The sequence below is a fragment of the Erithacus rubecula genome, assembly GCF_903797595.1.
Source record: "Erithacus rubecula genome assembly, chromosome: 5".
Taxonomy (NCBI): Eukaryota; Metazoa; Chordata; class Aves; order Passeriformes; family Muscicapidae; genus Erithacus; species Erithacus rubecula.
Window position 1 is genome coordinate 64318391 of NC_136687.1, and position 26443 is coordinate 64344833.

The 26443-nt window shown below is 37.1% G+C and overlaps 1 protein-coding gene across 12 annotated transcripts in view; it reads right to left on the minus strand.

Moving 5' to 3' along the window:
- Window positions 1-26443, minus strand: part of BLTP1 (bridge-like lipid transfer protein family member 1) — an 84468-nt gene that overhangs the window by 54139 nt on the left and 3886 nt on the right. For all 12 annotated transcript variants that reach the window (XM_079306238.1, XM_079306239.1, XM_079306236.1 and 9 more), the window contains exons 2-19: window positions 22706-22835; window positions 20338-20454; window positions 18879-18957; window positions 18192-18256; window positions 14842-15028; window positions 13691-13772; window positions 12847-13040; window positions 10459-10538; window positions 9917-10067; window positions 8234-8390; window positions 7407-7485; window positions 7055-7146; window positions 6080-6197; window positions 5137-5292; window positions 4629-4726; window positions 3513-3691; window positions 3243-3349; window positions 1008-1216 (exon numbers count right to left, since the gene is read on the minus strand). In XM_079306238.1, the coding sequence (XP_079162364.1) occupies window positions 1008-1216; window positions 3243-3349; window positions 3513-3691; window positions 4629-4726; window positions 5137-5292; window positions 6080-6197; window positions 7055-7146; window positions 7407-7485; window positions 8234-8390; window positions 9917-10067; window positions 10459-10538; window positions 12847-13040; window positions 13691-13772; window positions 14842-15028; window positions 18192-18256; window positions 18879-18957; window positions 20338-20454; window positions 22706-22802 (2247 nt within the window). In that variant the 5' untranslated portion in view covers window positions 22803-22835. The remainder of the gene's footprint in view (window positions 1-1007; window positions 1217-3242; window positions 3350-3512; window positions 3692-4628; window positions 4727-5136; window positions 5293-6079; window positions 6198-7054; window positions 7147-7406; window positions 7486-8233; window positions 8391-9916; window positions 10068-10458; window positions 10539-12846; window positions 13041-13690; window positions 13773-14841; window positions 15029-18191; window positions 18257-18878; window positions 18958-20337; window positions 20455-22705; window positions 22836-26443) is intronic.

Here is a 26443-nt window from a genome sequence, read left to right on the forward strand (position 1 = left end):
TCTGCTATCCTTTGCTTACATGCTATACCTTAAAGAAATTCATGAAAATTACTGTTTCAGTGAGTCCTGATATTGATCACCTGTCTCAGAAAATGCCTCAACCTCTGCTCCAAAATACCAGCCTCCAGAAGCATTACCTTAACCTAGATCTGTACAGGCTGAAACAGATGTTCAGAGAAAAACAAGCAAAAACCCACCAAAAAAACCCCCCAAAACCACACACACACAAAACCAAAAGACAACCACGAATGTCAACCAATCCCCAAGCACTTTGCTGTTAGTCAAACAGAATTGACACATTCAACTGCTTTTTTTGTTATGACAAGGCAGGGAGAGAGAGATGGGAAGGAATTAAACTTGACACCCTGAAAAATCAGTCATAGAAGATAAAAAAACAAAACATAACACACATTCTAAAGCACAATAGATTAATGTCAAGGAAAGGATGCATAATGCCTCTCCAATATTTATTGAAGAAGCTTTTTAAAATTAAGCTTATTCTCATGTCCTTCCCCAGTCCCCTCTATGATCCTAACTCCAGAAATGTCAATCTAATCAAGAAAAACAACACACTGCAGAACTTAAATGCACCAAAAGCATGGGTTCTGGTATAACTTTGCATAAAAACTGGAGTTTAGATAAGCTCTAGTCATAATAATGGAATATTTTTTAAATTTAGTAGTGGAAAACTGAATAAGAAATTTTCTGCCTATGTCCAGAACATGCAGTATTTCTTGAAATAAAAAATACTCTGATATGGGTGTATGTATATATGTGTGTGTAAGAAGTCTTCTCAAAAGCTTGTGACAATAAAATTCAACACAACTACACCAGATTACTAAATTAGAACAAGAGCCTACCAAAGGTTTCCATCCAAATCCACATATTCTTCAGAATTCGAATTTCCCATTTCAAAACTAATTCTTTCCTTCAAGTGCCCACCAGTGAACTCGACGATTTTTAAAAATTTTTGAATTTTACAGCAATGTTTGTGCTCCTCTGCCTACCTTTATGGAAAGAAAGGCTTTGAGCAAGGGTCCATAGAGGGTTATCTGGGAATCTGGGGAGAGTTCCAGCTCCACGTGGAGCTTATCCGGGGGCAGCTCCGAGGGGTCGAGGGGAAGGCGGGTGGAAGCTGTGGGAGATGAAATCACACTGTCCGTGGTTTTCTGTGATGGCCTCAGCACAGACAACATGGTTTCTTCCATTTCTGACACTTGGGGGCAAATTCAGAGGAGAAAACAGATTTTGATTACAACTCAGGCTTCTGTTGGACAAACTTTAGCAAACAGGAATGTGTTTTAAATACACAAATTTTGGTAACGAATTTGTGTAATTACATTAGCGTGTCTATGCTACAGAACTGTCTAGTAACTATGGGAAGACAAGATCAAATATTTTAGTCAATGTTAATTATTCAAGAGAAAAACAATCCCTCAAGTTCTGAGAAAAAGTATTCAGTGTATTTATCGTGCTTTTGAAGTTAAACAGAGATATGCTTTCATTTCAGCAGAGCAGATTTCCCACAACCACACAGCTACTGCAGGATAAACAAGAGAGAATAAACATGCAAAGTGCAAAGTTGTACTAAAAATCTTTTCTGAATTAGTAGCTCTGTAAGCCAAAATTTTGTCTTCAACAAATCAATTACTCTAGTCACAAAACAGTTTGGAAATTCAAACCTTCTTTCCTACCCCTTCTTTCTAGTTGGAGTTAGGAACAAGAGAGCCCAAAAACTGACTTTCTTAAGTGAGGAAAGGCAATGAGAATGTAGTGAATAACTGGAAGTGTTTTGAGGATGTGAATTGATTGTTGGGGAGTAGAGAACTCTATGAGAAAACCATCAAAAATTGATGCTCCAGCTGGAGGAAGATTTCAGGTGCCAGTTTAACGGGAAGAACTGGCACATACAGAACTACAGACACCTGCAGCCAGAAACCTCCAAGGCTTGAACTCCCTATTACTGTCTACAGCTCTTGCTCAGTGCTTGCACCATCTGATGAGTTATACATCAGCCAAATGTTGTAGTGAGATGTGCACTTCTTATGGAAACCACATCTTTTGTAATGCAACATTTCTCAGTGTTCTATGGACTGACTCAAAATAAAATACAGATGCTGCTACTGCAACAGACTCCATCAGCACCATGGAGTAGGTGTGAGGTGGACTGCTGAATTAATCACTGGAGGAAGCTGCAGATCAATTACCTGTGTACATACAAACTTGCAAATGCAGGTTTCAATTGCTAGGATTATGAGGAAATGTTCTCAGAATGTGAAGAATGCACATTTGACACAAGCTGACAGTCTCACAAGAACACTTAATGAGCATCTGCAAAATCAATCTCACCTCTTCTGCTTCGTCCTTCCAAATTAAAGTTCTTTTAGATGTTAATTGTTGGAACTCAAACCCCAAAAATGCCATCCAGCATGTGTTCTAACACCTGCTGATTGTAGCCCTTTCAAATTAGCCCTCATTATTCTTCCAACATCTCTCCTACACCAGTTCTGCTTCTAGAATCAAAACCTGAAAGAGTTTTACGTAACCCTGTAACTTCCTGCATACCTCCCTCTGCATTTAAATTAACTTACTTAATCTCTGTGCTTATAATATTTTTTTGCAAGCACATACTTAGAGGATATTTGTTATCTAGAAATATTTAGACAGTTAAAATAAAATCTTAGATATTAGAATTTGAATGACCAGTCCAACACCCATTTCTGATGGTTCACTTTAACATAAAAAATCTCAATAAAATCTCAGTTTGATACCCATGAAGGGAAGACAATATTACTGCATCTCATATACATTCTATTTAAACATTTCAATCATAAGATGAGATCACAACATCCAAAAGATAAAAACCTTAGAAAAGCTAAGGAACGTGACACAGCCAAAAATACTTCCTATTTAATATAATGATATTTAATACACCAAGTGATATTTAATCTTGTGCAACAACCCATTTAATAGATCCACTTTGTTAAGGACAAGGAGAAGTGAACTGCAGACAGTATCCTCTTTTTTACACAAGGAACTGGGACACATCCTGAAATGTAGCAGCATGGAATGTTGTCAGATTTTAAATCAATCCCAGTGCATTCTAATCATCACATTCCCTTGAGACATAAAACAGCAATTCAGTTCCAAGTTCATCTCTGCAGATGGAAGCAGTGTGATTCAAAGTCCCAACAGCCTCCCAAATGAACCATGTCTAACAAGGAAAAGGTAGTGACACTTACAGGATTGCTTTAACTGCTCATCTGCCTTCTGAGGGTAGATTGGGTGCCAGGAGTAGTCAATTGTAAACAAAACACTTGGGACAGTCCAGCATTCAACCCATCCAGCCCTTTCAAAAGGAAACAGCTTTATTTCAAGCACAATACTTCCTTTAAATATCTTTAAAGCAAACTCAGAAGTTCATGACTCACAAACAAAACAAGTAAATAAGAAGTGTCAACATAAAGATATAATTATATATATATATATATATATATATATATAAAACTCACTCCTCTTGAGTAATGTTCCTCCATTTGGGCTTGCCTGTTTTCTGCCCACTTTGACATTCTGCAGAAATACAAGACTCAGGACTTATTTTATTGGGCTGACAATCTTTTACCAGCATAAAAAGGGAATATTTACTGGGATGGCAATCAGGCAGATACAAATGAAGATCAACATCTTCTCCCTAAAAATCAAACATTAGCAAGAGGAAAGTTAATTTACATTCACTTTATGCATAGTGCTCATGCTATTTTCATGTTTGTATGTGCCATCATCTTCTTTTGCAGGCAAAATTAGAAATCTGTTTCCCGCCAAGTTTTAGTATAATCCCAAGAGCTTTACAGTTCTGAATGCTTACAAGTCAAATAACTTGCACATAATCAGGGCAATCTATAAAGCACTGGATTCAAACCATACTGCAGAAATCAAATAACTAAACCAAGTTGACTCTATATCTCAACTAAATCCCACTTTAAAAAGACAGAAACCTATAAAACATTGATTTCTTTGCTATCAAATTATACCAAATTAGCAACATTACCATTGACTAGTTTATTTTTAGCAGCAGTAGACAGCTGCTATTTTAAGGAAGACAAGAAGTACAGCAATTCAAAGAACTATGTGCATTTGTTAGAAACACTTTGTGATCATTATTTATGCTACAGAACCTGTTAAAAACCTGGAAGATGGCTTTCCAAAATGGTGTGTGGGTAGAGTATGCTATTCTATCTTTGAACACAATCAATTTTCACATTTCATAAATAAAGGTGAACAGATTTCCAAGTGAAAAACCACATACAGACACACAATTTAAGGATATGTAATAAATATACACACTAAATTTGTATCTATGTGTGTTTGAAGCATATGCACATTTGTATTTTTCAGAAGTATTTCCATTTTTGTGTGTATATGTTTATATAAATTAAAACAGCCTATGATTAAATGCTTCACAAAAACAAACTGAAACCATTCACCTCTGGGTTATTTAAAGAAAAATTCTATGAACTGGAAGTTCATAGAAAAAGATTATTTTCCTTTCAGGAAAGAGTTAATTCAAAATTTTCTGATTCAAGAAGGTGAGGGAAGAGTTCTCGCATGCACAAGACAAAATATCTTACCCTTAAGGAGAATCTAGTATTGCATATGGTTGGAACAAAGTCAGTGAAAGGCAGAGAAAAAACAATGTTCAAGGTTTCTCCACAAGCTGCTAGATAAACTGGGAAGAAAAAGGAAAAACAAACAAATTTGTCAAAATTACTCCCTATTTTGTTCTTAGGCCAAATATGAAATATACAGATAGAAATAATTCAAAGATATTAAAGAACTCATGACACAGAATATTACCATTTAACTACACTGTACTTGAAGTAATAAATCACTGTAATCAATTATTATGAAAGTATTTACTACCCACAGCTTGTTCTTTCTAGAAAGACACTGTACACTGCACAAGGAAATGGCTGGCAAACAGTAAAAACAACTGTAATATCTTGGTGCTTTTCTTTACCCACAGGGTTTGGGGTGTAATTTTAGTACTTTCTCTATATATACATTTATATACACTGTATTTTGATAATGATTTTTGTTGTATATGCTACTTCTTCCAAGTAAAAAAAGTGATCTCACCATTCTCCTGTTGTTTGGTGGAACAGTCAATCCAGTTGTGTTGATTTGCTGCCCAAATCATTTCAAACTGATGGAACATGACTTTGAAGTTCCACATATATGGAACAAATGAAAATATATCAGGTGCACTGTCACTGGACCAGTCTTGGATCAAATCTAAACCCACACCAAGTAAGAAAAGGTGAGTTAGTATCAGGTGAGTGATTTCTTAGGATTTTTGTGTTGGAGAAATTGATGTTTGCTCTGACCACAGCAGCACTGTGGCACTACCCAGACAATGGCTCTGGCCTCACTCAGGGGATAACTTTATTAGCATGGCACCATGCCTGAGCTAATTAAACATTCCTCCCAGCAGGGCTAATTAGCCCAGGCAGCACCACAGTGATGGGGCTGTGTTCTTTCCATTACTGCAGCTGGAGTTTCCAGCAACAGTTGGGTGGTGCTGTTCCACCTTGCATTGCTTCTTCCTCACAGCCAGAATCCTGAGGAGCAAATTATTTTTCCTCATCATCTGTCAGCCACAGAGACAATCCAGAGCCCAAGCAGTTGAAAATGAGCCAAGCAAAGAGAGATATCAAGAGAAATAAACCTCATGGGTGGCAAATATGAAGCAAATCAGTAGCCGTGATAAGAGTTCTGGTAAGAAATGAATTTAGGATCACTTAATTGCAAATCAAATTTATTTAGATATTAGAAAACTAAACGCAAATCAAATTTCTTTAGATATTAGAAAACTAAGTTATTTGTATTTCTACTCAAATGCAAGAATATCACGCTGTTGGACATTCTACAGGCATCAGGAATTCTGTCCTCAGAAACAATCTGTTGCCTTAAATGCACGAAATCAGAGAAACTGACCTTGCACAACTCAGCAAAATTTGAAAAGAAATCCCAAAGGAAGAATATTTAATTTGACATGTAATTTATTTATCAAAGAGGTTACCTGTAAAGAAGCTCTTCTGAGCAAAGATGAAATGATAGGTGGCTTTATAAACCTCCAGCTCACACTGCCATGTCTGTGGCATGTTCCATATCCGGGGATAGCTGGCATTAATATGGAACTGTGGACAAGAAATTAAAGCATCAGGATTACCTGAAAAGATGACAATGCCTGACCCTGTCCCTCAGTAGTTTTCACATATGTACCCTGCTGAATAATTAAAACTGTTTTCCTGCTGGGATGAACAGAAGGTCCTTCCAGTTCCTTAATAATTTAATCTCTGTCTCTCCTTCTGTGTTTGAAGGTCAAGTGTTAGTGTATTCATTTATTGGGAAATGTATACTATGAATTTCAGATATATCTGCTGCTGTGTATGTACAAAGCAATTTAAAAAGCAAAGTTTTCATCAAAAGCATCACTTTTCACAATACACCAAAAGAAAATCCCCCAGGAAGAGATTTTTCAACCATTGATACATTGTTCAAATTCAAACATTAAAAACATCACTTGAAAAAGATTACTTAAAAACCAGTAAGAAGGGTAATCTACACAATTACAGTACTGCAGAAGTAAAATATTAGGTAAACAAAAGAATAATGCAGTATTAAATCTGTCTCAAGTAGTTCAAGCACACTTGAGTGCTTTTAAGTACTTGTGCACACATATCCTTTAGCAGAGCTAGTGAGTGTAATCATCTATTAAGGCAAAGCCTTTGTGAACACGTGGCTACATGGTAAATGAGGCAACATGTGTAAATACATAATTTATACACCAAGTTGGTGCTTTTTAAGTCACTAAAGGTTACACACATGCACAATTATGTTGGTATATAGAAAATCCTTATATATTAAAGTCTTGCAAAACACATAAAAAAGGCATTTTCCTGCATTAAGAAACTAAAGACTGCTCTACGGAACATTAAATATGTTCTTTATTAAAAATCCTACTGAAGCTTTGTGCCTGTTAATGCACACTTACAGCCAGCATTTCTGCTTCCAAGAGAGTCCTGTACTGCATGCTGCTGGTGGCATCCACGTGGAGGAGCTGCCCTTTAATTGTAGGTGAGTAGCCTGGCAAACAAAAGTTATCAAATGATCATTCAGACACAAGAGTTACACCAATATTTAAATAATTTTTACCAGTGATTTCAGCAGTCCACTACCAAGAAGTATCCTGATCAATATTTTTGTTCCTTTCCTTAGGAATATACATCTCAAGATTACAAAGGAGAAACACTAAAAGACATTCACACACACACAGGAATTAAGATAACTGCTCAGGAAAAACAGTAGAGAAAAAAAAAAAAAAATCAGTCTTAGCTTTAACTCACCATTTTCACCCACTGTCATGGGAATGTTTATTTCCAAATAGGATCCTGCACCAACATTTACATGTACAGCATTTGTTTCCTGCATTGCAAGAAAACAAAACAGTCTAAACATTCTTTCTAGGTTTATTTATGCCTCTGGTTGTCATTATCCACACCTGGACTAAAGCACCTGATGATTAAAGTCTTTCTTGCCTTTGGAAAAATCACTAATGAACTACTAATATGCATTGATAGAAAACACAGTTTTTAGGTTTAACAAATGCTGACTGAAGTCCAGTTGGAGAAACAGCATAAAATACTCTGATCCAAGGCCTAGGAGGGCAGACTAATATATTTCTAACATTACAACTCTAATCCCTTTAGTTCCCCCACAAAAGAACAAAATAGGTGTACAATGAAATGATGCTGCATCCTATTTAGAAGAGTACCAACAAGGAGAAGAAAAATTCAAATTACTACATAAGTTTTGTTCCCCCCAGTGTCATCTCTTTGTTCAATACCAGAAGAAATTGTTTTTTCCCCTATCATCATGGTGAGCTTGATCAGAATTTAAGATTGCACAGGTCATGCCCAGATCATGAAATTCCAAGACTGTAGGAGTTGGCATGGCTTAAGATGTACCTTTAAAGCTTAAAAGAAACTCAAGTCCTCTCAGAATCTATTTCTCTTTGAAGGCTTTGCTCATAATTACAAAAAACTCAGACAAAAATTACCCAGCTTTTAAAACCATAATAAACACCTGAGACAAGTAAAACTGTGCACAACCAAAAAGCACAGTGCAACCACAGCAGACACAGTTAATCTCTTGAAAAAGTGTTATTATTTACCCTGTTCTTGGTAAAAAGCAAATCAATGGTGGCATCTGCAATGATATTCATCCGCAGTTCAAAAGCAAGGATCTGTCTTGGTTTCCCTGGCTGAGCAATTTCTGAGACTCTCATAACTTGGTAGTCTGGTGGGAAGAAAAATTTCCACAAGCAATCCCTAGTGAGAAGGAAGAAAAAAAAGAAAAAAAAAAAAGTTGTTTTTTGTTCACAGAAAAAATATATATGTATATTAGTGTATCTACATGGTTCATTTAACTGTCTTCCTCTTAGCTTTAGACATCCAGTGGATGTGATAAGGAAGAATGTTGAAAACCTTCATCATAGGGGCCTTCCAACTCATTATTGAAATCTCCAAAAGTGTCAATGTCAAGAAGCTAACTTTTAGACAAAAGCCATAAATTTTAATTCAGAAGGCAAACAAATCATGTTTTTCTTCTTATTTCTAATCCTTGATTTACAAAATCTGCTACAAAAGCATAGTAAGAAGTCATCTAATTGTTCTTCAGTTTGTGCATAAATAATTGACGTAAGCCCAGAAATAAAGAAAATACAAAACTTTAGGACCTCAGAATGGAAACCATATTTCTACAGGTTTATAGCTGAACCTGCTATGAAATACATGACAGAAAAGGCAGAGTGATGAAGCACAGACAGCAGAGCTTACAGAGATCTCAAGAGAGTGGAATTCCTTCCTACACTCAGCACCTGGCTGTGTAGCAGCTGAAAAGTTCCCAAACTTCCATGATCTATCCATAGCAAGCTGCCAAAGTGTTCCTAGTATGTATCTATGCACGAAACTGCTTTCTACTGAGCCAGTTAAGATTATAAAAAACATTCAATTATAGGGCAAGCTTTCTTTGGAGTATTAAAGTATAATTAGTGATTCACTGACCTCTTATTTCTAGCAAAGGGGTCTAGAAAGGAACATTTTTTCTTAAATGCACTATCATATCTAATGACTACTCCTTGGGCTGCCATCCTCACACTCCTGAGAGACAGTAAATCATAACAGTTTCACAGGAGAACAAGGGAAGGCCAAGTACCAGCCTGTAATTAACAGGGGAAAAGAGGAAAAGCACTGATTATGTCACTTTTGCTTAATAGTCCTTTACTCTCTGAACAATCCTATTGTCTTCACCAGAAATGCTCATGTGCAAAACATCCAGGGCTGAGTGAAGAACAGTAGAACTGCAGCCTAAAATTTTGTATTAAAATAACTAGATAATAAATACTTTGGAGATAACAGCAAGCAGCTGATTATTCTAAGCAGGGATAAATTATTCCTCCCTCATTAATTTCATAGCCAGATTTCTGCTTCCCTAAAATTTCCTCATTAATATGCAGTTTATTCCCATGTTAGTTAACAGGAGCTTGATAAATCTAAAGATCACAAACTAACAAGTTAAACCTTTGGGTATGTCACACTTGAGAAGCAGTAAAAATACTTTGCTTACAAAAACAGAACATAATCCATTAATTTAATAATGAGAGTAATCCTAACTTTGGAAGGCCAACAAGATAAACACCAGTGAATTTACTAAATCTTAAACCATTGTGGCAGGACTCTTCTTGGTCTACCCTAAAACACAAAAATTAGAAGTCTGAGCAATCACACAATGGAAACTTGAGAAAGCTCTCAGTAATACTGGATATGAAGATGAAAGCTGTAAATCATGGTCATACCTCTGCCTATCAGCCCAAGGCCCATAGTTGAAGTCTGTCCCTTTTCCACACACAATGTCCAAACCCCAGCATGGTGGCAGGTCCTGTAATTTGCTGTCTTCATTGCTGGCTTCTCCATCATTGCTTTCCTCTGTCTCCTCTGGTACAAGACCTGCATTACATAAAATAATAAACACACTATTAAGGGAAGCTGCTTCAAATTAGCACGAGAAATATTTGCTTAAGCACAGAACAAAGTGTCCTGATGTCAGCTTTATTTGAGAGCACTACAGTACATAAGTATCAAGACACAATTCAATGCAGACTTCAATGGAAAGGCCAAGAAATATGACCAAAAATGATCCCACCTATCCTACACCTCTAACACCATTACCAAAGGTGTTGTCTTAGGTCAAGATTCAGGCAATACTTTAAGGACAGTCAGACCAAAAGCATATTTATGCTGCTTCTCTTGGCTCCAAAACATTGCATTAACTGTCTTAGCATAAAGATTTTTTCCCCATTAAAAAAAATAAACTATCTTTGTATTTAACAGATTGTACCTGGTTCATCCATATAGTAATAGATATCAACATCATTGGACTGCATTACAACAAAACCTTCACCCATCAGCCTCGGTGGTCTGCAAGGAAAGAATGCAAAGATAAAGAATAAAAATTCACATGCTAAGACTGATCTTTATGAATTCAAGTAATTTTAAATGCAACATATTAAGCATAATGGATTTGCATAAAGATTTGAGGAAAAAAAAAAAACAACTCATGATCATAATGTTGCTATTATAGGTATTACATTAGATAACTTGAGAAAGTTTAGTTAACTCAAGCATGAAGATACCTTCTCCATAAAGGTTATTTCTCAGATATTCTAAACCACAAGTAACTACTCAAGTTTTACTTTCAGTGTTTCTTTCTGTCAAGAGTTCCTTTCTCCTTGTCCTATATTGTTCTTTCACCTGCTAATTGTTTTCTTACTAAAATAGCCTTCTGCACCAAAGGGATAAGACTTTCAGTAATTAGACCATTAGTTAATAAGAAAAAAAATATAATTGTTCTGCCTCAATAACACTTCCCTCAGTATAAAAGGATCTAAGTAATAAAACTAAGAGATGAAACATTTCTCCTAACACTATTACACTGGTATATTACAATCCCTTTCTCATGTTAATTTACATATTAATAATTCTGGTTTTACTACAAAAGACACTATTGCAGCTTCTCAGCCAGTTTCATAAACTGTCATTCCTTGATAAAAAACTCCAATTCTTATGATAGTTTAAGAGTGTGACCTGTTAGAGCACCTTGCCCATTTTACCACAACTCAATTTCAAAGGCCAGAAACCTTGGAAAACATGGAAGACAGCACATGAATAGATCACATACTGACAGAAACTCTTCAAAGGCAACAGAGCAAGAACCTTGAAACTAAGTTTACTTAGACAGTAACTACAGCAGCCAAAAATTAAAATACTTTAACACAAATTAGATAATAGCAGTAAATGCAAATGAGATTATCATTATCATTTTAGAGTATTCCCTAATATCTATCGTGAACTACCACCCTGAGCCTGCTGCCTCAAAACTTCTGCTACTTTGACCTGCTTTTCCTAGCACCACTTCTTTCTTTTCTTGAATTTCAGAGGACTTATTTGTAAAGAGTGATAAAAGTGTTGACATGGATGTTTGTAACACAAAATGTCAGTTTTCAAGGTGAAATTTTGATGTTTGTATTGATTAGTCAGTCTGTTACAAATTTCATCAAGTCACTTGGCTGTTTTTTTATATATTCACTGCCTGCAGGAATTTCTGGAAGTTATAACACCCAGCTTTAATTTTAAGCCAAAACAGTATAAGAGGGCAGGCTCTAAAGAGTCAAACATTTTCTATTTCCAGTGAATTGGGCAATTTTTTTAATTTGCTCAGTAAATTAGAGCACATTTTGTGCACAGATGCCATCCTTCAGCCATCAGGAGCTGCAGGGATGGGAAGAGCATAAAAAGCAAATACTTAGAGGAAGCAGGAGGAAAAGCTAATAGTTTGAGTATCTTAATCCTATTTTGTTTTAATCTTGTTTGTTTTCAATATTAGTTGCAGAAATTTCCTTTGTCGTCATGTTGGAAGAGTAAGATTCTGTATGCAGCCACAGAATATTTTTTGAAAAACATAAAGGCAAGTTACACACAGCAGTATTTTGCTGCTTAAAAAGCCAATTAAGGTACAAATTATGTACAGTTTATTTTATTACTTCATGCAAGCACTCAGGCTTGTGTTTGACTTCCTTCAGTTTGTTCAAGCTGCCTAACCCTGCTTATGCAGAATACACAGAGGTAAAAGGATCAGCAATCTGTCTTCAAAAGATAACATGCTTTTTCCCTCCACCAAGTATTACAGAGCTTTTGCCCAGTTTTGGGGGGTTTTATATATTTCCTAAACCATGGATCAGCTGTACAAAAGTCAACACCTTAAACCTTGCATTTCAGCCAGAAATTCAGTGCTGGCAAAGTACAGCTCTAGCACCTGAGAGAAGAAAAATAGACCTTGGACACAGGATGACACATCCTGGAAATAGTCAAGGCCAGGCTGGATGGGGCTCTGATCTGGTTGAAGATGTCCCTGTTCATTGCAGAGGGGTTGAATCAGATGGCCTTCAAAGAAACCTTTCCAACCCAAACTATTCTACAATTCTATGATTAACAATAGAGCAGAACACACAGACAAAAATACAAACCTAGAATAATACAGAAAACCAGTGTTTTTCTCCATAAAAGAAATTTGTTCAAAGATCCAAAATTAAAAACCTTGTGGTAAAAATGGCAACTGTCTAAACACACAGAGTAAAATAAAGACATTGAAGCACAACAAACATTCTCTTCTTTGTGCTGCTAGAACAAATAATAAAATAATATAGATATAAAAATACCCCAAACTTACTCATCATTTTGAAGACCAACATATCTGGGGCTTGGAACCAGCATGACTCGAACATTTTCCAACTTTCCCTTCACGATGTGCATGAACTGATCAAGGTGGCTCGAAGGTGGTTTTGTGGTGTATGTCAAAAAGGCATCATCAAAGTTAATGCAAAGTGTTTGTGGCTGATAATGATTCCCAAATGCCAAGCGACCCTAAATCAAAAAGCAAACCCAGTCACTCACTGCTAATCACTGATCTCTTATATTGAATCTTCTATTTACACTGATCTCTTACTTTTAAGGATTTGCCTATAAAAATGCAGTCGAACCAGGTATGTGCAAATAAACAATGTGGACAAAAGTCTTGGCCATAACCTGTGCATATCTAAAAACACTATGTAAAAAACTGATTTTTTTTCCTTCTGTTACCTCAATAACAGTTTCCCTCTTCTTTTTTGCTGTTGTTCAGTTGGATTTTTTGAGAGGGGTTATGCTTTTGGATGTAACATCAACTTTTAAAGAATGTGTCCAAATATCCCTATTAAAATATGCAGGGGAAAAAAACAAACAACCCCAAAAATCTACCAAAAAACCCAACACACTCCATACTGTACAACATCCACAATTTAATTATTTGGTGATAATCTGGAAATTATTATTAAATACAGGGCATGAGTATTTCCCAAAAGTTAGAACATAACTACATTTCCACTAGCAGGATTTGTGATTGTGTTGGGGAATGCTGATGGTGCAATTTTAACTTTTTTAAAGCATGAAGGCAAACAAATATTTTAAATAGAATGTGTAAGAAAAATGAATGACAAGTGTCAAAATAATCTCCCTATAAAGGTCTTTTCACTCACCGTGCTCACATTGACTTTAATGACTGGAATAAGTGATCTCCATGAAGAAGAGGGGTCTTGAGACTCTGTTTTTACTTTAACACTAAATTTAAAAAAGAGAAAAAGAGGGGTTATAATTTTGTCTTTTCTGCAGAAGAATCAATTTTTCTTCTAGTGGGCTTCAGGACACAGATCTTGGTGAACACCTTCCCCTAGAGGGGTGCCTCCTGCAAAGGACCTGCTAGAGATGACTTGCCAGGCTTCCCAAGCCTGGGAGAACAGCAGGAAGAACATGGAGCTACACCTTGGTGCTGACACAGGTAGGAAACAAGCATGCCTTGTTTAACTCAGAGCAACAGCTAAATAAATCTTCCTCAGGGGAGCTTGGTCTGGTCTAAACACTGCTGTTGAGGTATGGGATTTTCCATTTCTCAAGACACATCCTCCTTAAAGGCAGAAATCCTTCCTGGGCCTGTCAATAATGGCTTGAGACAAAAACACAAGGAGATTGGCTGGGAGGCAGAGCCCTTACTCAAACTCAGGACTGCCACAGCAGCCTGCAGCTGCCCACTCTGTAATTTAGTAACTGGCCAGCAGCAGCAGCAGGACTCAAGTCCCATTAGCTGTTCTCTGCTCCTGACAGTAAATCAGTCTGGTGTGGTCCTGCCCAAAGAGAGGATGTCTGCACTGCACATAAGCCATGTGAAACTCCTTATATTTCCACACCATGTTTTCAGGGATACCCCAAAAAAAGGAATTAACAGAAGACAGTTTGCGTAGCTGTACACAAGACCATCCAGATCCTCATATTTTGCCTATTCAATATCTTGAGCAGCTGTTACTTCTACTGAGAAAAACCGTTATTATTGTGCCAGCATAATCCTCTTCAACACATGCTTCCTCTCCACACTGTATTTCAAATAGATTTTTCAGCCTGCCTCTGATCATTAAACAAGAGTGCTTGGTTTGTCTGGCTGTGTTTTTTAATTATTACTGGTAGGAATTCTGAGGAAAGGGAAAAGATTCAGACTGTCAGGCTTGTCAGTGCAATTTCTCTCAGCTGTGCGTCCCCCTTTGGCCTCAGGAGCACACGTTAACAGAACATTCCCCAATTAGTTCAGCACTCTGCAGAACAAAGCATTGACAAAATAGCAAAATGAATAATTACTTACCTTTCAAGATTGGCATGTGTTCTCTGCCTCCCATTCACTTGTGCTCTCTCATCATCTTTCTTTGCTGGAATTATTGTGGGATCCAAGCCAAACAGTTCTTGAAGTTGTCCATAAAGCTCAGAGCGGTTGTACACGTGAAATTCAAAGTCATTCACCATAATATACAGTCGAGTTTCTGCCTTTGGATCTAACCAAATAGTAGGAAAAGAGGTTTAGTTCTATTTCAACATTCCCTTGGAATATTTACAGTTTCTCAAGTATGCACATTTTGCAAAACCAGTCCACACAGTATTGAACAGCTGCTGAAGTACATATTAAAAATCAATAAAAACCTCCACAAAATAATTACACCATTCTAAGCAAATCAGTAAAACTTAGCAAATAAGACAGCTGTGTACAAAATATTAAATCTGAAAGGCATTTCATCCCTAGGTCACAGTCCAAAAATAAATCCAGACAGAAACTGCACAAAATAGTAAATGAAATTTTTCAGTCTCATGTATGAAAACAAACAAACATCCCTCTTGATGCATAGAGCAGAAGCCTCAGTGAAAATTGCTGTTTCTTAACACAGATATCACTGAGATCAATTCAGTCTCAAAACCCAAATGGTTTTCTAGCCAAGCTCCCTGGTACAGCATGCCTTAAGTGGGAAAAAGCCTTCTTTTACAAAGAAACATTAATATGCAAAGCTAACAGGATCATACTCATTTTGCACAATCAGTACACATTCTCACTAATTTAAAATTTCAACTCTTGTACCAGCTTGGCTCCCTGATCCTTAAAATCAATTTTAACATCTGCTGATCATATAGAGAGCTGATTGTGACACACTTTGACATAGTTTTGCCTCAGAAAGTGTGACCTAATTATGCAGTTAATGTGAGGGAAAAGCTTGCACCACTTCCTCCTAATTACCCAGTTGAAAGAGTGCCCATTACACATTGACTCAAGAGACCTGAGCTGCTCTAAAAACCTCATCTGGTCTTTCTAAGTCAAACAGACTCCAGGCAGCTGAAGAATCAATGGCTATTACAGCAGCCCCCAATCTCTAACTCAGGGGGTACAAACTGAAGGCAGCATTTCCCAAAGACATAAGAAATTAAAACTCAGAGCAAACATCTGTGGTCAGGGTCAAAGGAAGAAATGCAGATGCTCAAGATCCAAGGTTTAGAGACATCTGCTTGATTAAATGCACCCAATTTGATAACAAACTCATCTGTCCCCCAAAATCACACATCTCTGCAACACTGTCCCAACAACAGTGGGGACACCCACTTATTTCCCATCACACCCAAAGTACCAGAAATTTCCATGTAATTATAAAAACACATATATATAGAAAGTAAGTTTCCAGAACACACTGACATCACAGTTTTCTTGAACAGGAGACAGAGAAAAGTTAATGAGCCAGCTTGAGTTCCTTCCTGTTTTCATAAAAGCACCATCAAATCCATTTGTTGCCAACCCCAACTTGCATCAATAAGAGTCAGGCAAAGAATGACATGGACAAAGACTGGGATACACAATTGCTCACCAGGGAGACCACAGTAGCATCAAGAACACAAATAAATGTAATTTTTCAATTCCTGTATGCAAGCATTAGACTTCATTTACTAAATGAAATCATATGTACTAATTCATGTCTTTAAAGGGGATTTAAAGAGACAAGTATCTCTTTTTCCTAACAACAAAAGTAAGGTTTGACATCCACACATCTATTTGATTGGCTATAACACTTTTGGAAAAGAAAAAAAAAAGGCAAGGAAAAAGAGACAAGCAAATCTGAATGTTATGATACTAAATGATTCAAAGAAGCATTTATGTAGGTTATATACAAGTGACTACCAGATTGTTTCACAATGTGAAAATTGATAATGAGCTGTGGCACCTAAGCCAAGTCATCAGGGTGTGCCCTATCCCAACATGATCCTCCAGCTTTTGCTACTAAACCACTTCCATTTCTCAAGTATATACAAAACCTCAAGCCCCAGCATGATTTAACACTTAAAGAGCATTTTAGTCATGTTACTTTGCTGTCAGACCTGGACAGCTCTAACTTCTGTGGTTACTTGGATTATTTGTCCACTAATCATGTGGCCTTAAATGCCAGCAGGAAGCCTTAAAAGGTTTTAAAACCTGGCAATATTGCCAAGCAGAAACTGCAGAGGATAGGCAACCATTTTCACTGAATTAAATTAAATTCTTTTTTTTTTTTTTATTCTCTGAGCCACTGGAGAAATATGTTTAAACTAGGAGAAGAAGAAAATCCTATGAAAACCTGTTGAACAGTAACCTTTGATTGGCAAAATCTAATTAACTCTAAGACTAGGTTCCACTTGTTGAATGATTTTTTTATGGTGTGAAGAATTTGAATTGTGCCCTACTGCCTCAGAGGGTGAGCAGTGCCTCAGTAAATAGGAATGAGCAGCTCTTCCAAACTCATGTCACTGCCCAGAGGGGTGTCTCACATTCACCTGACTGATTTTGCATGCAGTACTGCTGCCACTGCTGAGCTGGTACTGACACAGCAACAGCTACATGAGCTTGCTGACAAGTCTAAGAGGCTTCACACCAGCAGAAACCACTTCCAGAGGCAAGGACGGGAAAAAAGCCCTCCAAAGTTCAATGACCCTCTCAATTAGTGTACTCTGCTGTAGATAGCTGACATTTCTAGACCTCCTTGAATGAGCAATGGAGCTGAGATGGCTCCAAAAGTTCAAGAGAGGCAGGACCCGAGTCCCATCCAACACGATTCTAACCCTATAAATGATTAAGCACAGAGCCTTAGGCTACTTATGCTTTCTCACTGTTTTCTGCAGATACAATTCATCTCTTTGCATCTGTGTTAATCAACCACCTTCAGCCAGAGATAAGGAAGAAAAATAAATGAATTTTTCACACTTCTCCACTTCTGTAACCACAGATGTCATCAAGACACAGGCTTGTCAAATACTAAGAACATCCCTTACAATAACACTTGAGCTAAAAAACTGAAAGCACAACACTCACTGAAACTCAGAAACTAAAAACCACTTGCAGAACATAAGACATCTCTATTCATCATAGTTATCAACTTCAATACAGAGACAATTATGCTTAGACTCCAGCTAATGAAGCCTACTATTAAGATTAATTGTTTGTGTCAAGAAGGGTTCATGTCCCTGATAATGAATCCTGTATTTATTTCATCTGTTCTGCAACCAGTGAACAAATCCATACCTTCTGAGGATCCAGAGTGCTTCAGGTACATATTAACAAAACAATTGGGTGCCTGCAATTGTGCAAAGGAAGCATGTTTCTGTGGGCTCCCTGCAAATTCAAATTTGGAACCTTTTTGGGAAACCTACCATGCTGCTTCTGCTTAGGGTTGTACATCTTCCACCAGCGAAAAATGATAAATCCATCTTGAATTCTAAATCAAATAAATTGGAGTGAAACAGAAATTGAGAGAGAGACAATCCAACATCCTACAAGCACTTTGTGCAGAGATCTGCAGCTGAGGCAGTGCACATGGAAAATGAAAGCACAAAGCACGGTGTATTACACAATTCCTGCTTCAGCTGAAACTCATAAAAAACCCATATCCATTGCCTCCTCAAGGCTTTCCAAATCTTGAGCAAAAATGAAAACTGCTATTTGCTGGCATGCAGTTCACAAAACAAATTATTCTGAATCCCAGTAAGTAAATGCCAGCTACTTGGTCAATGGGAATCTTCCAGATTCAAGAGAAGGCACATGAAGGAGTCAAAGACATAAATGAAAAAACAGTCCTCCTTCACACTCTAAAGTGGTTTATTTGCAAAATATTAAGGACAACTACAATCTTATCCAGCACTTACTTCCAAAGGATAAGGCAAAATCAGCCAATGAGCTCACAAATACATAAGAGTGTCAAATACTAGCACCAAAAGACACAGGCTAACACTTACAAATATACTGCTCAGTTGGAAAACTACATTTTGATTTGTGCTGTTTAGACCTGTATTTAAAATTGTGTATTTATTTAGAGGGGGGACTCCCTTGGAAATCTGTACCTGATGGACATGTCCTCTGTGATGAAATAGATTTCACGCACCATGATTTTTCCAGACAGCACAGAGAAGGAAAAGGAACCTAATTATAAAAAAAAAAAAAAAAAGTGCTTATTAGCCTAAAGCTGTTGACTTTGTGAACAGAGAGAATACAACATTCAATTATCTGAAATGGGTTAACTGGGTATCTTGAGTTCCCTTTTTGAAGGGAAGTCAGAGATTCAGAAGACAGAGAACACAACTAAAGGATGCTGGGTTTGGCACCACCCAATAATACAACCAAGCCCCTGAGGCACATGAGTCACTTAGAAATATCCAGGTGCCTTGCAAAGCTGAAAAGACCTAGAAAAGCTGTTTTGAACATTTAGTCTCAAGCCATTGTGTGCAAGACCATAATCAGAGTAATAAATTTTTTAAAAGCAGTCCATCAGAAATCTTTAAATGGCTGTAAGGATTTTGGTCCAATTATTATGACAAATTATGCTTACAGCAAGAAGGATTAATAAGTATGAAAAGACCAGCAAGTAATGCAATAGCCCAGATATTTCCTAAGGCTTTTCACCTCACTCACAGAAAGCTAAGTACACCATAATTAAAAATTTTAAAAAAGAAATACAAATCAACATTAAACAACTGAAACCAAGCTGTACATCATGGGATTTAATTAACGTTATGTTCTATTTATTGATGAGGTTTATAAAGAATATTACATATTTGGCCAGCCATATAAGCTGTCCTTACTTAATGGCAATTTCACAGAAAAATTTTAATAAAAGCCTATAGATCAAGTGGAGCAGACAGGAAGTATTTCATCTATTTTGCTCTTCAAAAAAGCTGGGTTTGAGCATGATTTGGAATACAGTTCTTAGATTCTTGAGGACATAAGTAAATGAATTGCAAGGGTGTCTCTGGTAGGCAAAGTGAGAATGGGATATTTTGGTTTTAAGTTTTCACTACATTTATGATGTATAGTTGCAGAAAAAGTCCAGAACTAAAGTCATTGCTATTCTGTGAAGCAGACAGAGGAAGGCAGAAGAGCAAGTGAAAAAAAATTAAAAGTGTGATCAGTGAGGTTGTGGGCTGCAGCCCTCTGTGACTCAGCACCAGATATTTTTGTAAGTGGGTGAGTGCCCAAGTGATTTGTACTGACCTGTTTTATTGAAAAAAAGTTTAAAATATTTTAATAAAAAGTTAATGGATTTTGATGCAAAATGTTCTAGCCAGTATCAATTCTACATATCATACTCCCAGTATGGATCAACCTGTGATTAGCTGTTCTGACAACTTATTTAGAAAGGACAGTGCTGGAACAGGGACTCAAGACTTGAGTCTCTGCTTTGAATCCACTGAATGTTTTCAAATCACTAACAAAGGAACACCAAGTTTACTTCAAGTTTTTAGCAAACTGAGGTATGACAAAAAGCAGCAGTCAAAGGGTGGCTTTACATGAATCACAACTCACCAATATGGATGTAGCCATGTTTATATAATCTGTTAAGAACCAACGTTAAAATGAGTCCAATGTTCCGGGAATTATAGTAAGTTAGGTAGATAATCCATCCACAGGACAATATTGTTGCTGTTGAAAGATTACAATGAATTAAAGCATTTTTTAAAGTACACTGACCCAGATAAAAACTTTACCTACAAGGACTACAAAACATAGCAGTGTTCTTCCTGCTCTCCAAAAAATTGGAAACTGATGGGACACTTTAATGGGTGTTTTCACAGAGATGGTGTGAGAAGGATGTGAAGAGATAGGATGAAAAAAGGGAAAGGGAAGTTCAGAAAAATATGGATTGTTCACTGCTCTTCCAATCCCTAATATTAAAAAACCTGTCCTCCCAGAGGACCTGCAGAAGGCACCACATTATTTCATTACATCACTTATCTAAGTTATAGATTGAATTGTAACATGCATTGTCCTACATGGACATTTATTTCAGAACACTCTAAAAAACCCCAACACCAAAGTCATACAACATTCCTTCTCCACTCTTCTCCAAATTGTGAACTGTAACTTAAATTTCTAATCTCTCATATATTATCACAGGAAACGTTATAATATATGAAACTATTTCCTACAATGTTGCATCCTGAGAGAAATGTACCAGCCCTTGGGTTAGCAGAAATATCTCAACAGTTCAAGCATGGAATTTGATAGGGAAAAAAAGCAAATAGCAATCCAATGAGAAACATGTTTTCTAAAAAAAAAAAAGAAAAAAAATTAGGTCTGCTAATCCCCAAAGTAATTTTTACTGTAGTTGATTAAGAGCAAGTAACCTATTTCTAATTACAAGGGTTCTCTAAGCTTCCAGAAGGACAAACCCAAAAGGAATGGCACTGCCAAGGAATGGACTAGTTCTAACTCACCTTAGTGATAATTACCATTCTGTTTCACCCAAAGCAGAGTAGGAAAAAAACCTGAACTTTGCAACAGAAGTTTTTTATTTATTCTAAAAATGGAAAATTTTAATGGAAAATCAAAATGCAGAAAGGAATGACGCTTTCACTTAGAAGAGAGTTCAGATGATAACTCAAAAAATTGCAAAAAATTTTACAAAAACAATCTGTTCTTCCACTGTTGCTTTATTTTTTTCAGTGGGATGCTCCACTGCTTCATAACAATACTTTGTTGAAAGAGAAGAAGGTGAAAATGACTCCCACAACTTTTGCCAAATTCCATCAACTTCATTAATTTCATTATTCTATTCTTGATTTTTAAAGCCCCTTCACTGAAACCAAGTTTTAGAAATTGCATTTCCAAAGTTTTACTGCATTTTCAGAAATTATTCCGGAAGTGAGCAGCAGCTCTTTGAGGAGCACGTTCATTTCTGGAATTCATCACCTTTTACTGACACCAGCAGTCACCTGTTTCAGCATTCAGGAGAAGAAATTACTGATATCTTTTTATGTTCCCTTATAAAATGATGCCATAGGTCAGCAGATAAAAGCAAAGGAGGAAAAAGGTTGGTTGAAACTGCATCAGTTAATAAATATAACTCGAATGTGTTTCTATCCAAACCTCATAACAGGAACCAAGTCAAAGCTTTTGAAGACAAAGTTTTCAGATCTATTTGCATCTGTTCCATGTTTTACCACAAGCTGCTACCAGTGACTTCTCCTATTTTCATCTTGACTACACTGAGAACTCTGCAAAGTACAAACTTTCCATTTCAACAAATTAAAAGTGAAATAACAAACAGCAAGCACCCTCAAATAATTTGCCTATGTCCTTTCTATTTAATTTGGCCTTCTTAAAAATAATTCCAGTACATCAATAGCCAACAAACTGCTTTTACTTGTCAGAAGTGAAAGTGAAAAAATACACTTGTTGCTCCTGTGTTGCCCCTGAAGTTCCAAGTCCAAGAGTCAAGGTTGGAAAGCAGGCATTATTTACCTTAGGAAAAGCCTGAATTCACTGCACACTTTCAGTATTCCTACATGGACCTGAGTACAACTTGATATTTATTTTGTTGTCCTTGATCCACTTGTTTATAGATTATGAAAATAAAAATACCTACATCAATATAAGCAATAGCACTAGTACTATAAAAAAAATCAGCATACCTAAACCAGGCATGTTCACAATTCTAGTTCATAACTGATTAAATGACAGCTTGGCTTAAAGGCTCATTGTGGCACACAACTTAGTCTGGAAGCTGTATCATTGAACACAATAGTCCTTGGATCACTTTCCAAGCTACACCAGATTAAATGGCAGGCAGGCACATATTGGCACAAGGAAGTTATTACAGCTGACTATCATGCTAATCCTTTGTTATGGTATCATAAAAGAAATTTAACCAAAACAGAAGAGTTAATCTTACCTACTAACAGCCAAACCACGTTGGAGTCATGTTCTGTCAGGAAATCTTCCAGTTGTGTGATACTTGGGACAAAACTATCATTTTTCCTTTGATCCATTGCTACACTGTTTTTGCACCAGCACCGATAGAACTGAAGGAAAAAGAAAACCATTTCAAAACCAAAATGAGCAACAAGAACAGTTTGGAAAAAAATTGACTATGTACCATCTTAAATCATCTTCAGCAGTCTGCTTCACACAAATACAAATGTACTTTTTTACTCCTTAGTAACAACTTCATGATTCTCAGCTACCTCTTCTTCTACTCCAGAGCTCCAGAAACACTTCCACTCATCTCTGCTGGAACAGATTCCAGGCACATGACTGCCCCAAACAAACTACATATCAACAAAACACCAAAAAATGCCCTGCACAGCATACAAAAGCAAATAGATGGCTAAAACTGTTGTGCCACAGCAGTAAGTCAAAAGACAACTGAACATACAAATAAAAATGAGGCTGTATTAAGTTTACTAACATGCAAAAATGTAACATAAGACTAAACCTCCACCCTTGCAGAAGGGAAGGCCAAAGGAGACACTTCTAGGAGTTACAGAAAATTCCCAAAACCCTCTGATCCACTGTGTCCATTAATTCTGCTTAAGGATGGATTTGCATTGCTTTGTTAAAGCTGACTACCTGGTTGATCTGTTAGAGAGAACAGAAAACCAGTCCTTCTGATCTTACACACATCTTCAAATCACCCACAAATCACCTTGCAACTGGGTTATATTAATTAAATGTGATTAGCAGGCAGTTGCTCAATTCAGCAACATCTGTAATTACACAGCAATATTTTTGTTGCATTGGTTTCATTTGAAGTCTTTTTCCTCAGACATTATCAAATCATCTTACAAAAGAAGAAGCATTAATTCTGCTTCTTTATTTTCTAACATCTTCCAGCTCCTGGCAGCCTGTCTTCCTGACAGTATTCAACCCTGCAAAAATATGACTAGACTTTATTTCCCTTTGTTATGAAGTCTCTGCTGATTTTTCCATCAGGGGCTCTAGAACATAAAACTAATATTGGTGAGTCCTTAGTGTTTTCAGCAGCACAACAGCCTTGGAATATTCAGTATCTGCAAATGTGACCAATAAATGTAGCAATCCATCTGCTTTTTCCTTTAATACTCACACTACTGTCATGATTTTTAATGGAAGAAGTTGGAAGAAACCTGCCTTTAATGCACTTGTTTCTCCTGTTGTACCCTGAACCAATAGTCTGTGTTTGAACTACAATAGGAGTACAGTCCCAACAATGAGTGTTAATAATTTATTCATTACCCCTTCTGCATGAAGAAATAGAATGGGGAGGAAAGAACATGAAAGCAGCAAACAGGAAAAAAAAAAAGAAACAGTAAAGAAACACAATGAACCAACACCAGTTTCCAGCAGGGATGATAAAAAAAGCCACCAACTTACTCCCCTAAAAGGAGGAGGAATAAGAGGAATAAACATCACACATGTGCACACAGATTAAGAAAAGAGCCCTTGTTTCAGAAAGGACTTTAGAACAGCAAATTAAATCACATAATGGCACTGTGATTTGCTTTAAGACATCCACAGTACCCTAATAAAAAAGCCACATGCCAGTCTGTATGATGAAGCAGAGGATGTCTCTGCAGGCAGCCTCTGGGAGCCTTTAACCCCTGAATCACAGTGTAAAGAGAGAAAACCAAATCAACACTTCCAGCATAAAATGATGGAAGATTTGTTCTCTCCCTTTCTCACCAAGGGACAACAGGGTCACACTGTTGTGACCAAGACCACCATGGAAACGTTGTCAATAGGTGAGGACTGTCTATCCATTGCCTCAACCACCAATATTTATCTCACCAAGGAAGCAAACTATGGCTTTTTACTAAGGAATTATCACCTAAAATTACATGATACTGAGACATGATTAAAAATAATTAAATAGGACTGTGGCGAGACAACCTGGAGACTGAACATATTCCATCTTCATACTTAGCTATTTAAATAAAGACAGTGTCGATCAGTTTTTTTGTCTTCACTATCCATAATGATAAACTGGACATCCTTTCAGTTTTTTTCTGAGATATATTTGCTACCTGCATGCAAATAAATTCAGGAGATCCTCCATCACTCATCATGTGTCAATAAAACATATTTAAGCTTCAAAGATGATTCTTCAACACCCTGGCCCAATGATTGTTTTTTCTTTTGTTAGGGTAGTCTTTGTCCTTGTACAAGCTCCTTGAGGGAAGAAGCTGGCAATAAAAGCACCCAAAACCAGGCAGTAGCAACACCTGCACTGTATGTGAGCTCTCAACACATCTCTCAGAGGAATTGGGTGCTTAATCCACTTAGATTATGAATCACTGTAATAGGAAGGGGATACAAGCAGAGACTTAAGGAGTACACACTGTTCATAATGTCCCTGTGCATGTATAAGGCCCAGTGGAAGAAGGGGCAGGGTTTGGACCATCAGCACTGCTTAGAGGAAGACACGCAGTCTTTTCAGAACAGGTATTTGCTACTTTCAGTAACCAGCATTTCCTTCTGTCCACAGCCCTGCACGCTCCAGCTCCTCTACACTGTAACCATGGGTTTAAATCCTGGACCTTGCAGCCTTCCTCTTCCATGCCCTATACACTGTAACCACAGGTTTGAATCCTGCAGCCTCTCGCTGCCCACACCCTGCTACATTCACTCCTGTGTGCAGACTGAACTTGTCCATCAGAGCAAACTGCTGTGCTCTCCAGGAACAGTGATCCACAGGCTGCTGAGCCTGGAATGTTCTTTCCTACTGCCTACTGTATTCTCTGAAGTAAACTCTACAAGGAGCTACTCTTGGAATGACTAGACCCGGAGTGTGAAATTGACTCTTGCCAACCACGCAAATAAACAAAAGAAAATGTAACAAAGAGGAACAGAAACCCAGAACTTCACATCTGTATCTCTGTATTTATTTATAATCTTTTCTCAAGGTCTCTGCTGTTCTGTGATGAACAGCTCAGTCAGCATGCTGAAATACAGTTCAAAACCATGATAAGATTTATTTGCCTTCCCTCTGCCTTATTTTTTAAACACACTTTTACTATTCATTGTGTCACTTGTGACTCTCATTTACCACATACCACTTTAATAAAGACAAAATGCATTAGCTTTCTCCTGGGAAGAAGACAGGAGAAAAGGAATATTCTGTGGCACTGAGGTGACAGAACACTGATACTCATATTTTATCTTCACAGCAGTCCTTTAGGGCATTATGTAGTGATCTTTCTCCTAATGAGTATCTGAAGAAAGGAGAAATAAAGGCCAAATCCCTTATTTATGATGCCCAAACTGAAATACTAGGGGCCTGCTTTTCAGGTTGTGCATCTTTGGAGCACTTAGCAGGCTCAAGTCAGACACTGGACTACCTTAAAGATAGGAGGGCTCAATTTTAATGTGAAGTTACACCTTGTGGTCAGCCAGAATGTCTTTATAGCAAAAAACACATACTTAACAGACTTGAAAAAGTGAATTTTAATTACTTGTGTCACACATAATCCATTCTTCACAGTACTAAAAAAATGCCAGGGAAGTTATAACCCAGAGGGGATGCACTTCATGTTCAGCCTGCTTCCAGTGTTACAAGCCCGATCCAATTTTCACCACAAATATTCCATTCCTAAAAAGCCAAATATTCAAGGGCAGCTGCTCCTAATATTTATAAACTCATTTCAATCACATC